The sequence below is a fragment of the Micromys minutus genome, assembly GCF_963924665.1.
Source record: "Micromys minutus genome assembly, chromosome: 9".
Taxonomy (NCBI): domain Eukaryota; kingdom Metazoa; phylum Chordata; class Mammalia; order Rodentia; family Muridae; genus Micromys; species Micromys minutus.
Window position 1 is genome coordinate 17,365,041 of NC_137978.1, and position 13,189 is coordinate 17,378,229.

A 13,189-nucleotide genomic window follows, 5' to 3' on the forward strand; every position below is an offset into this window, starting at 1 on the left:
CTTTTTTAATGTTTCAGTGTGCAAAGACCCACCTTACAAGGTAGAAGAGTCCGGGTATGCTGGCTTCATATTGCCAATTGAAGTTTATTTTAAAAACAAGGTATGTAATCTTTACTCATTAATCCTTCAGAGTTCTCTATTAACCACCCAGTGCTTAAAACAACCCATTAATGGTTCTAACACTGTATAAGGTTAGAGCTAAGCTTGGCTTCTTAGAATTTTGGTTATCACGACTTTTAATAATAGCGGCTATAGAAAGATAATTTCAATTGTATTGAATCAGTTAATATAAAATTCACCAAATACTCCTTTGAAGAGTGATTACCATTCTGAAAAAGATGGAGATGTTTGTAAAGTAGAAAAGAGAAACCATAGTTTTTCCAGGAAATGTTTCTATTCCTGCTTTATCTCTAGAATTTTTCAAAAATAAAAATCCTGTATTATCTTTAGCTGAAGAACATACATGGCCAATATATATATAGTTATTTCAGACTGAGGTATTTTGGGTTCTATTACACTTAAAAGATGTCACCCCCGTGTTTGGGGCAGAGTTACACAGACTACAAGACATGGGTGATTGTTGAAGGTCACCAGGGCTTCCTTTATTCATGGCATGGGGATGTAGAAGTGTCCTCAGAAGGTCATTAGATGGATTCTGTATATTGATCTGTGGAATATTTGGAACATTGTTTTCCTCTTAAGTAAACATTTCTTAAGTGCTGGACTCCTTTTCAGCATCATTCGTCAGGGTTTTGTTTATAAACACGATAGATACTTATCCTTTAACTTAACATTTTGGACACAAGAAGGTACCAATCGGCAGCATAAACTGGAGTGGTCTGCAAGAGAGGTGAAGCTACTGCTCTTTCCTCCAAGTTCCTGAGGCCTCAGCTGCCCTGTATTCATTGGATCAATGATTTTGCTTACCCCCGGCAATGCTTTCAACCCCATGGCAGGCCTGTAATAGTGCCTGAGGTTTGTTTTTTTAAATAATGCTATTTCTTACTTTTAACTCAAACGTAGTATAGTGCATGCACTAAATGTGCCCTAAAGTGAGACAGTTTGCTACTTAAAAAGAGAAGTAACTGAGAAAAGAGAATTCAGTTCTTCTCTAAGCCAGTACTCCATTCAACTCATCCAAGGTTTCATTATGACCAAGAGATATAAAAGGACAATAAAGTATCCTACAAAATAAGAATGTAGCAATAAGAGTTTTATTTTTCCTATGTTTTTTCATTCTCACTGTACGGGTCTACTCACTACATTCTTGTCATGCCTTCTCTTACAGTCTTCAACCTCCATTAGTTAGGGCGTTGACTGACAGACAGACAGACACACACACATACACACAGACACACACACACAGACACACACACACACACACACACACACACACACACACACACACACAGAGGAGCAGAGACATACTTGACAGTAACTTATTTTTTTGTAGTTACTTGTTTGGTTTCTCACTTTGTCCTTGACTAGATGCTAAGTACTTTACATGGTATTTTATTTAGTAAGTTTAAAGAACTTATGAGAAGTTCAATTCATCTTTATTATGAGATATCTCAATACCTATTCTTCCTTATGCCTGAATAATATTAATAATTCACATTTTGATTTTTATTTGTAAGTTGGTGGTCATTGGACCTATCTCCTCTTTGTGACCGTTAAGAGTGAATGTCACTTACTGGTTTTGATTTTGGCATATTTTTCTCATAAATAAAAAATTTATTTACATATAACAAGATAGAATTATCAGCTTACCAGGATGATATCTTATAAAACACTAATTGATGAACCACCACAGATGCTATAGAAGAAACAGTTACATATATGAACATCCATACAAATTATTCAATTTTTCATCAAAAATCTACATCTGAAAAAAATCTGTCTTCATTATTTATGTACATTTAACTGCTGTAACCTCACTGTTCAGCAAGAGTCTTAAAATGGTGCATTATTACACCATATATATATATATATATATATATATATATATATATATATATATATATTTCCCCAAAACAATTAGAAATCATCCAATGATTAATACTGAAATATGCAATAAAATATGTGGAGCAGTTTATTTATACTAAAATTTTAAAAAATGTATGAATTATTTTATATAGGAATTCTTGTCAGTTAAAATAAATATTTAGATGCTTTGGCATTGCTATATAATGATATTTTCCTTTTTTAAAGTTTTTTTTTAATTCTACATACAATTATGTGGTTGTATTGTATTTAATTATGTTTAACTTTCAGGGATCTGCTAATGATATTCAAAGTCATTTACCATTTTATATTTTTATGTTCCCTTTATGAAAGCTGGAATCTCACTAATGCTTTTCATATTTGTTTTCAACTGTAGATATCCTATTGGTTGGGGTACTCCATCATGATTTTGATATTCATTTCCTTGATGACTGACTTATGATGTTGAGTATCTAGATGCAGGTCGTCCATTTCCTTATGCTCTCTGGAGAAATGCCTTTCTGACTGGACAATGTATTTTTAAATGATTGTGTTTATGAAAAGGAGTTCAGAGCCTTTGCCCCCTTCACAACCACTGCCTTTTAGTTCTGCAGGTATTTAATTAGAAAGGACCAGGTAGGGCTTCTTACCTCCCATCAAATCATGCCATCATAACTCGTGTCCAGTATTACTCAGTGGTCGGATTATCTAGGCAAGGACTCTTACTTCTTGTGCAAGTCTGTGACTATGAGTAGACCCCTCTTCTCCATGTGAATCTGACATTACACCAGCTTCAATTTGGACTTATCCCCGGTACCTGTGAGGCAGAGGCAGGCAGATGTTGATGAGCCTGGTCTACATAGTGAGTGCCTGCCCAGTCACTATTTGGATTTAAGGCATGTGCACCACACCCAGGCATCATCTTCTTATCTTTGTACTGTGAAATGCAGTGGTGTAGACTGTCCCAGGAAATAACAGTGTCCCTCATCTCAGATTAGAGAACTATTCTTCAGATTTTATGACTGATTAATTTAACAGTCTTAAATACCTCAATGTAAACTAGTCATAACAATACCTGTCTGCTGGCTTCATTTAGTATAGCATCCTGGCAGCCTAGATGGGCACATTACTTTTCTTCTGACTGAACTGATTCTTGTGCAAAAGATTTGGCAATTGGAGGTGAATTTTGCAGAACTTTTATTTGTGTGTTTATTATTTTATTTATTATAAGCATCCACAGGTCTTGCATTGTGAGTGTCCATTAAAGGAATGATTTAAGATGAAACAGCGTCCTGAGAGATGAGTTCCACTGGTGCTAGGAGAGTCTCAGTTCTGCTTATGAGGAATGTGGTCCTCCTTCCGGGCCTGGACTTGCTATGCCTCAGTTTTTCTTATTGACTGAGATGTTTGAGTTAAGAGGCCTAGTAGAGTATGAAAAAATGTGTTGTATTAGGTCTCAATATTTTTATTTTGTCTTATCTTGTACTTGTGTACAATAAAACCAGCCTATCTGTGAAAACCATTTGTGTTTCAGAAGCCAAACATAGCATTCGCATTGAACCCCACAGCATCCCAGTGCCTTACTTCAAAAAGACCCCATGCGCCTCCCTCTTAGCCTGTTCTCAGAGGCAGCATGTGAGTGACTGGCAAGCACTGAAGCTTGTGTGCATCGAGGGCGACTCTGGTGTCACCAAACCATATCGTCCCTCTAGGAAACATTCATTTTATATTCGGGGAAAATATGGAGTTTTCTAATATAGATTGTGTGTGTGTGTGTGTGTGTGTGTGTGTGTGTGTGTGTGTGTGTGTGTTGCTTGCATTTGTGTTTGTGTATCAAGTAACTGCCTGGTGCACTCAGAGGTCAGAGGAGGGCACAGTATCTACTCTGGAACTGGAGTTGGGGTTGGTTCTTCCAGGAACTTCAGTTATAAACGGTTTGAGGCATCCTTTGGGCGCTGGAAATTGACCTTGTCTCCTGAAAGAAGAAGGGCTGGCTTCAGCTGCGGAACCATACCTCTGGCTCCTCATATTTGAACTGTGAAGAATAATCTTTCCTGAGGAACAAAGCTTAACACCATATCGATGCCTGCCTTCTAAGTAGAGATTTCTCGTTGACCCGAACACAGCTTTATGGCCATTTTTCATTCACCAAATTAAGACAAACACACACAGGAGCAAAATGAGCAAAACCAATAAATCCTTTAAAAGAAAACTGCACTTGGGATGGACAGAATAGTTCCTTAGGCTTCTGTGAGGAGCAGTGGCTTCATCTTTTGCTTATTTAAACTAAAGGTTTACGAGGATGAGGCTCCTCCTTCATTCTTTGTCTGGTGTTAATTAGTTATATTTCTCAACATTTATTTTCTTTAAAGGTATAGAGAAGAGAAAGATTTTGTATTAAAAGAGTGTAGAATACAATTTAGTGATTTTTTTTTTTTTACTCCTTACCTGCATCTGATCAATAATTGTTGATTATTTGATGTAGCTCTTTTCCGGCTTCCCTCCGTGTGTCTGCATGGTAAAGCATGTCAGCTCAGAGACTGGCAGGGTCATGATATATCAGTTAAATATCTTTCTGTGAATTACCTTTAATTTACTTACCCATATAACTCTCCACATAATAATTTAAAATATCTAAATGAAGGAACTGGAGAGGTGGCTTAGTGGTTAAGAGCATTTACTGCTATTGTAGTGGATCTCCGTTCTTTTCCCAGTCCCCACGTGGCTCAAGATTCCCTGGAACTTTAGTCAGAAGGGATCCAATGTTTTCTTCTAGCAATTATGGGCACCTTCACACATGTTTCACATATATACACTCATATACTGTACATGCATGTGAAATACAATAAATGAATAAATATACAAGATACATGAATTATTGTCTATGGAAAGATATAGCTCATTCCTAAGTTTTTTTTTAATTATATTCAATTGTACCATGAATATTTGCACTCATATTTGAATATTTCTATTCAAGAGATTCTTATTAATAGAGTAAAATATGAGCATTTAGTGTTGCTACATGTTACCAAACTGATTAAAAATGGCTTTATCAGTTATACTTTCAATTATAAGACACACCACTGCCTTCTTACTAAATTCCAAGGCTGCTCTGAATCTTTAACAATTTAGAGGTGAAATAGGACACACTGGTCATAATTCAGTGTGATGACTACATGACTGGAGGGGTCTGGGAGAGATATGTAGCTCAGGTGGCACTGGGAGGACAAGGACCTCTCTGCAGAGGAACTAGCCCTTTTGCTGGATCCTCAATGATACCTACATACTTTAACATATTTAGCCATGTAGGGAAATCCACTTGTAGTTTTAGGTATGGAGACATCCAATTAGAAAGCCAAAGTCAATAGAAACACAAAACATGGGGAAAACTATAGGCCTTCAGAAGTGTGGAAGAAAAGACTATTGTAAGAATACAAATAAAATACAGGAAAAGTTGATAAAAGACTGTGCTTCTTGTTTCAAGAAATGAGATTATATTATCGAAAATGATGAGCCTTTTAATGCATTTTAAATAAGTAATGCAATATTTTTTTTGTATTAGGAAAAATCAGTCACTTGCTTTTATAAAATGCAGACTGAGGCAATTTTGGAAGCAGAAGGCTGTAGGAAGTAGTGATGTGACTAGAGAATGGGGGACAGATAAGAGTTCTAGTTAGAACGGGAAGGAAACTTGGCAGTGATGAATGATAGAAGCCGAAGAATGAAGGATGGGCATCCTCAGCTGTCATGGACAAGCAGTCCACACTGCATCTGAGACCATACCAAGCACAGGCACATGGTGGCTGAGAAGAGCTGGCCATCAGTTGGGCAAGGTGATATGTGGAGACAAGAATCCCAGAGCGAGTTATGAAGGCCTTCATGGATGTAGCATACACATCTCATTGGAGTTTTAAGGTGATGCACATGAGAAGCTGTTAAAATTTTAACCAAGGAATAAATATGAGTAGACAGTGGACTTATAGATAAATTCGAAGGTTAAATGATGGAAAAAAATTGTGAAAAAAAATGCATCATAGGAAGGCCTAGTGGAGATAGGATTTGTGATAGTTTGGACAGCAGTAGGCATGGCAGGAGATTAGTAGTCTTGATGTTGGGGGCTGAGGGCAAGGTGGGAAGTAGAAGGAATATTTTAGGTTTCCACTGTGTAGCCATGGTCATGGTACAGTCCCTTTGAGAAACCAAAGGGAGATGGTAAGTTTATTCTTTTCGGTTTTTTTCCTAATGGAAATAAAATTTCACCTATTGTAGATTGTGTTATCTTTGTCAGAACTACTTTGACACAATTAAGTGTTATCTAGGTCTTTTCTGTTTCTTATGATGATTGAGTCTGTATTTAAATTTTCTATTTTTGTCTCTTAATTTCCTTAACCTCCAGGAAGAGCCTAAGAAAGTCCGCTTTGATTATGACCTATTCCTGCATCTTGAAGGCCATCCACCAGTGAATCACCTCCGCTGTGAGAAGCTAACTTTCAATAACCCCACCGAGGACTTTAGAAGAAAGTTGCTGAAGGCAGGAGGGGTAAGTGGCACATAAAACAGACAGACAGACAGACATGTATAACCTTATCTACTAAAATATATTGGTTGCCAGTATGTGAACTGATATTCTGGAAGAGCCCAAAGAGTAAAGGACTTTAGTGACTTAATTGTGGATTCTGGATTTCGAATGTAGAGGAAGGTGAACTCTTATGTAGGTGCAAATCTGAAATGGCATACCTGTTTGGAACAGCCTTAATGTCTAAGTGGGTCACAAAGTACTACTTCTCCCAGGTATATATGAACCAACAGCTTCCTCCTTGAGCAGGTGGTGAAAATGGGCCAAAGAAAAGCTTCTTCCCAAGCTCAGCTCCGAGAACCAAAGAGTTACCGCTGTTACTTTCCATGAGTGTAGTTAATTTGAAGTCAGCTTCCTCACCAAAAATGCCAGCTAAGCATGGGGAACAACTCATGAACTTGGCATCCATGGAGCTCCCTGGCCAACTTGAGAGCCCCTCTTCAAGCTTCTCTTTCCCCCGAGCAATTGCTTACAGCTGGTAGTAGAACCTTACTGAGGCGCTCTCGAGTCTTGTTTTATGAGTGTCCTGAGTCTGGTGCATCCCTTCCTCCCCCTGAGAGGGCATGTTTCATTCTGGGAGAATTATCTACATAACAAATCTGCAACAAGCCACTGACCGCATGCATTGAAGACTAGGATCCGCACTTGGTTAGACTGGCTTATAGGAAGTTTTAGGAAAAGTGGAAGGTTAGGTGAAAATTTTCATAATGTAGAGTTGCTGTCCAGGTTCTCTTGATCACAGCAAATGAAAATATAATTCATTCATCTCATATGTTTTGAGTCATTTGGATACATACTTTTGCTTTTGAATTGTCAGTACAAGAAATTCTCCTTTTAGTTGAAGGTGATAGCTGTGACATTTCATTCTGATGGTTCGTAAGTTGGAAAACAATTTCTTCCTTGCTGACACTAGCACTGAAGATGTGTGTTTCAGCCAGTTTAGTGGTACGGGTAAAGATTATGAATGGACCAACCTCTCCTTTAAAACCAGTGTCACCCAGGCTGTCAACCCTTCCTCAGATGAACTTTCTTACTCAATTCCGACTTGAATGATGTAGGCTTGAACTTAGTTCTTTACCTCAGATCCTCCACATTTACTTTATCTGGAAGGTTTTTGAGTAGTTTTGTATCCATGAACTTTACATTTTTTTTTATAAAGCATTTGCAAACTCATTGATTCTGAGTACAATTTAAATCACTGGTGAACTCTGCCATTAGGCTAGGAAGGACACAACCAATTTGGATTATATGGACTCATTTCCTTTTGAGCCCCGAGTCCTGTTTGACCAGGGTTTTTGTTTTTTTTTTTTTTTTTTGTCCTTTTCACTGAACAGCTAAACGTGTATTTGAATCTCTGAAGTATTTTCACTGTACTAGTGTGTTTGTAGATGATGGGTTAAATAGGTATTAGAGAAAAGGAAGTGTATGTTTCTGACAGAACAGGTTTTCTTGTTTTTGTTTTTTATTAACATCTTAAAATTTGAAACTTCATTGCATTTTGGCATTTTGGCTTCAACCAAATGTGAAAATGGGGAAATGGTATATATGTATTAAGAAAGTTGTCTTTAAAATAACCCTTTGAACTGTTTTAATAGTTATAAAGAGTGTAGTACAGAAGTTACTTCCTTACCTGTGGTTATACCCTTAACAATAACCTGATTTGTCTTAAATCCCAACACCATTGATAGTTTCCCTCTTGGCTATGCTGTTAGATAGGTAACTGAAGTTTGTAGATTATGGGACTTGAAGACATCAAGCTAATGATAAAGGCTATAGGGAAAGGTAAATATTACATAAAATGTTTTAACACAGGCTCCTTAATCCCAGATTGTCAAAGGTTACATCAGTGAGGGAGTGCCACATCCTGGGAAAGTCTCCTGTGGGTTTTGGCGGCTTGTTCTACTGGTGTTTATTTCCCACTAACCTCCAGTGACCTTTGACCTCTAGCTTTCTTCTTTGTGTTTCTCCAAATAACCTTTGAAACCAGTGGTAGATACTTTCCTATTAGGCTTCAAATGTGTCTTGACAAGTTCGAAATGTGTGTGTCAGAAACTGTATGTGGGTATGAGTATGTGTTTGTAAAGGATAGAGGTTAATGAGTAGACACCTCTGTTACTTATTTTATGTTGTATGAGTGATTTACCGATGTCTGTGCCTTTGTTTCATGTATGTGCTTGGTACCCATAGAGGTCAGAAGAGGACATTGGAGCACCTAGAATGGGAGTGAATGATGACTGTAATATGGTTGCTAGGAATCGAACCCAGGTCCTCCATTAGAACAAGTGGTGTTAGCCACTGAGTTCTCTTGGCAGCCTCTCTACCTTTCTTTTGAGAGCTGGGTCTTTTAATAAAGCTGGGCTCACTGATTTTGTTAGACTAGCTGGCAGCAAGCCACAGGGGTCCTCACGCCTTGATTCCCTAGTACTGACCTTACTAGCCTAGGTTTGTATATAGTTACCGGGGTTCTGGACCCATCTTTGTACGAGCTCAGCAATCTCAGCTGTGCTCCCTCCGCAGTTCTAAAAACTTTTTTATAGACGCCAAATGTGCATGTCCTGCACTTCGAGCTGCCTGACCCTGTGTGGCTCGCCACCCGCAGTTTGAGAAGGTGGGAAGAGATCCTTGTCTGGCTCTGTTTCTCTTTCTCTTTTATTCTTTAATGCCAAAAGTACACAGTGCTCTTAGCTTTTCTGGAGATCAGAAAGGTTGCTGTTAGAGCTGGAAGCCTCTTAGAAAATGTTTTCCAGCTCTCAGAAGAAAGTGGTTCCAGGGAATTTTTTGCCAGAAGGTTCTTGAAAACTTGCAGATTGTTTTCTGAATAATAATCATCTTCAGACCTACAGCTCTGTGTTAAATTTTCCTCTCAGGAGTAGATTTCTTTTTTTCAATGTAATAACTATTTTCTAAACTTTCTAAAGAAATCTTTATGTACAGTTTGCTGGAAGGAAAGATACCTTGTGTTACTCCATTGAATTTCACCCCTTAATGTTAAAAGTATCTTTGCCTTAAAAGAGTAAAACTGCATTTGGATTTAGGCATCACCTTCTGAGACGATGGAAATACTGTTGGTGTTTTGAAACTGGGACCTGGAAAATAATTTGCTCTAAATGAGCCGTTTAATGAGCAAGCAGAACTTTGGTTTAGACATAGTTCCTGCCAAGACTTGAGTTACAGTGCATTTTATTATTATTTCATTTTAATTTATATTTAGGAATATATTAAGGGAGGAAATTCCTTTATTTTGAGGTCTTTTTGATTGGCAAGGAAAGGGTGGTGCTCAATAAATCTTTGAATTTTATGCAGAGACCAGGAGACCTTCTACCCTACCATGGAGCTATACTTTCCTGTTCCAGTGCAGTATTTCTGGTTCTTCCTGTAAAAAGGAACTGGTGATCACTTTTGAATCAGTCCTGGGATTGTGTTGCTCAGAATGCTGGGATTAAAGGATTTGTGATGGTGAGAGATGAGTTTTGATTCACTTTTCTTCTTTTAAATACTGAAAAGTAATGTGCTAAGGTTTGTGGTCTGTCAGTGTCAAACCCTGGGTTGAAAAGCAGATTAGGTTTTCTCCGGGGCTCCCATAGCATAGGCATTGAGTGTCACATGCCTGAAGCTGTCCTTTCTGAAGAGGTGGTGGCACAGCTTTGTATTCAGTCCAAATATGAATTCAGATGAAAGCCTTATTTCTGTTATCCTCTAACCCACTTTTGAGACCCCAGTTTTTCTGTTATGGGATGGATGTGTAGGGGATGTGGAACCATGTTGAGCAGTACTGGAGACCCCAGGGTTGCGGTTTTTTCCTCATGAGTATATATCCTTGGAAGATAAGCAGCTGCAGATCACTTTTATACTAAACACTTAAGCATTTTGTAGGAAAGGGCTGTTATTTTTGTAAGCTACTTAGTACTGGGGTGTGGTGAGCATACTGCAGAGTGTGTGCTGGTGTGCAGATGGCACTGTAGAGCAGTGATGAGTGTGTGTTGGTGTGCGGATGGCACTGTAGAGCAGTGATGAGCGTATGTTGGTTGTGTGTGTGAGGTTGGTCTGTGCTGTTCTTTTCCTCAAGGAATTTATAGTCTTCTGTTTGTATTTTTTTTTTTTTTTGCTTAAAATTTAATTTCAGATTTATTTAGAATATCATAAAAAAGAGAATATCAGTTTAAAAAGATTTGAGTCTTTAGAAAAATTAGTGACTCTTACTATTATTCTGAGTTCGCAATTTTTCTCAGATTAAAGCCTTCTTTAAGCTGTTTCCACTTATAGGAGATCACATGTGTCCTATCCAGCAAGGTGGTTGCATCCTTGTGTTGGCATGACAAACACCCTAAAAGTGGTCAGGCATCTTAGAAATAAGTTTATTTCCCAGTCTATCTATTCTTTGGCCTGGAAACCAAGCATTATGTCATCCTTTAGAGGCCAGTGGTTGGGTGCTAGCCTCCTTCTCTCCCACTCTCCTTCCCTCTGTCAACTAAACAGTGCAAACTCTAAACACGTTGTTCAGGCTATTTTTGAATCACTGGCAAGCCGTTCACTTTGAGGGTTGAAGCATTAAAACTAACCACAGCAGTTGTTAAAGCCAGGGTTTCTACAGGCAGAAATCCAATTCCGTTCAGACACCACCTGTTTCAATAGAGCATCTCAGGCACCCATTTGGCAAGAGTTGTTTGAGAAGACATAGGGTCATGCTTCCAGGCTGTGTCACGTCTGCAGCCTAACGCAGACCTGGTTCTCAGAGTGACAGTTACATTTCTATATGGTCTGGGTTTATGAAATAAACAAGTTAGAATATTTCTGAAGCACTGTTATCATAAAGTGGACTTCCAACAAAGGCTTTGCTTGTTAAAGGGCCAAGGGATCTGTGATACAGAACTTTTCCCTCAGGCAGCTCTGTCAAGCCATCTGAGTGATGATGTGACCGCAGGTCTGGCCTTAGCTTAGGTAAGGCCATGCCGTATTCTCTTTGTTAGGGTGTCAGGAACTCCTGACGTCTCAGCCACAAAAATCACATCTCTCCTCCCATCCTGGCTATAATTTTTTTGAATAAGTAAACAAATAACCCTGTATAAAATGACACACAGTGAATGAACCTGCTTGCGGTGACCAATAATACTAAAGCAGATGTCCCAGTTCTTGGTGACAAAGGAAAATTTCTATGCTAGTTGGATAAATCCCTAGGAACACTGTTGTAGATTCAAAGCACAAAGGGGAATTTAAATTTTGATGGACATGTACAGATCTCTAGCAGGAGAGGCTCTGCTTCTTGGTGCTTGCAGCAGCGGCCTGTGTGACTACTCAGGGTTTCTACAGGCATTTCTGCATTGTGATTTATTACCCCCCCCCCTAGGGCGGGTGGAAATAGTATCACATTTTTAACTCACATTGCTCTTGTGAGTGACGATGAACAACTTTTCAGATGCTTAAAAAGCCATTTTCATTTCCTTGCAGAGGCCACATTTTAATGTGTTTTAAATTGGAATATTCTAAGCGTTTCAGTTTTGACTTAAATTTATGGGTATTCTTTCCCACATACTTAAATTTGGAAAAGCTACAAGAAGATATGGAAGCCTTTTTAACCAAGGTCTGTGCTTTCAGGCTTTCTTCAATTTGTAACAAATTATGTTCTTAGGAATTGATTTGTCAGGACTTCGGCTTCTAAAAATATAAGTGGCTTCTGTGGCAAAGTCATCCCCACCATGTCCAGAGATGAATGGCTGGCTCCCGCGCACTAAAGTGACTCAAGAAACTAACACAGAGAAGATATTTCAGTAGCTGTCTGGACAGCCTCATTGGACTTTGTATATTTGTTTTGGAACAAGTGTGGCTGTGTTGGTAATTTTCTAATATATAGCATCCTGTGACTGTCTACCTCAGAGGATAAAAGAATGGAGCAGTTGTTCACTGGCACTGATAAAGAGGGATTTATTTATATATATTTAAGATTAGACAGGTGGCCTCCTTCACTTGGTAGTTTTTGCAAAAGTTAATTTTCTCATATGAGTTTTTTCCCCCTCCATTTCTATGTTGGCTGCCCCTTTCCCAACTCTGAATCAAATCATGAAGTGGTACCTATTTATAGTAGGAGATCAGTGTGGGAGCCATAATTCCTGCTGTAACACAGATCTCCTGAGTTCTCCAAAGCATGGTCATTAAAAGAGAGTTACACATGTCATTCAGCATATTTAGTGCTTTTATGGCTTAGTATCTTCTCTATATCACACAAATTGATTGACTGTTAGTTCCAGATGTCTGGAAATACACACACACACACACACACACACACACACATACACACACACATACACACACACACACACACACACACACACATATACACACACACATACACACACACACACACACACACACATTAGAGGACAAATGTCCCAGAGAACCATCCCCTTGCCTTTGTGCCTTCCTTTTAAATGAGGAGGGAATTTAAATAGAATCAAGACTGTTCATGAACTTCAGAGTTTAGATATTCAACCAAGTACTCAGGGAAAAGAAATGGAGGCAGGGTGTTTTCATGGTGTGTGATGGGCACTTTTGTAGATGCAGTTTGTGGTTTTGGATGGTGTTTCTCAGTTCTTTGGTCAGACTTCCCATCAGGATGTAGGACACTCCTAGTGTTGT

General features: G+C 38.6%; 1 protein-coding gene across 1 annotated transcript in view; it reads left to right on the plus strand.

The window, feature by feature from the left end:
* The window catches only part of MLLT3 (MLLT3 super elongation complex subunit), a 250,096-nt gene that overhangs the window by 151,991 nt on the left and 84,916 nt on the right, over positions 1-13,189 (plus strand). The window contains exons 3-4 of the mRNA XM_080921001.1: positions 18-100; positions 6,380-6,523. Coding sequence (XP_080777127.1) covers positions 18-100; positions 6,380-6,523 — 227 coding nt within the window. The remainder of the gene's footprint in view (positions 1-17; positions 101-6,379; positions 6,524-13,189) is intronic.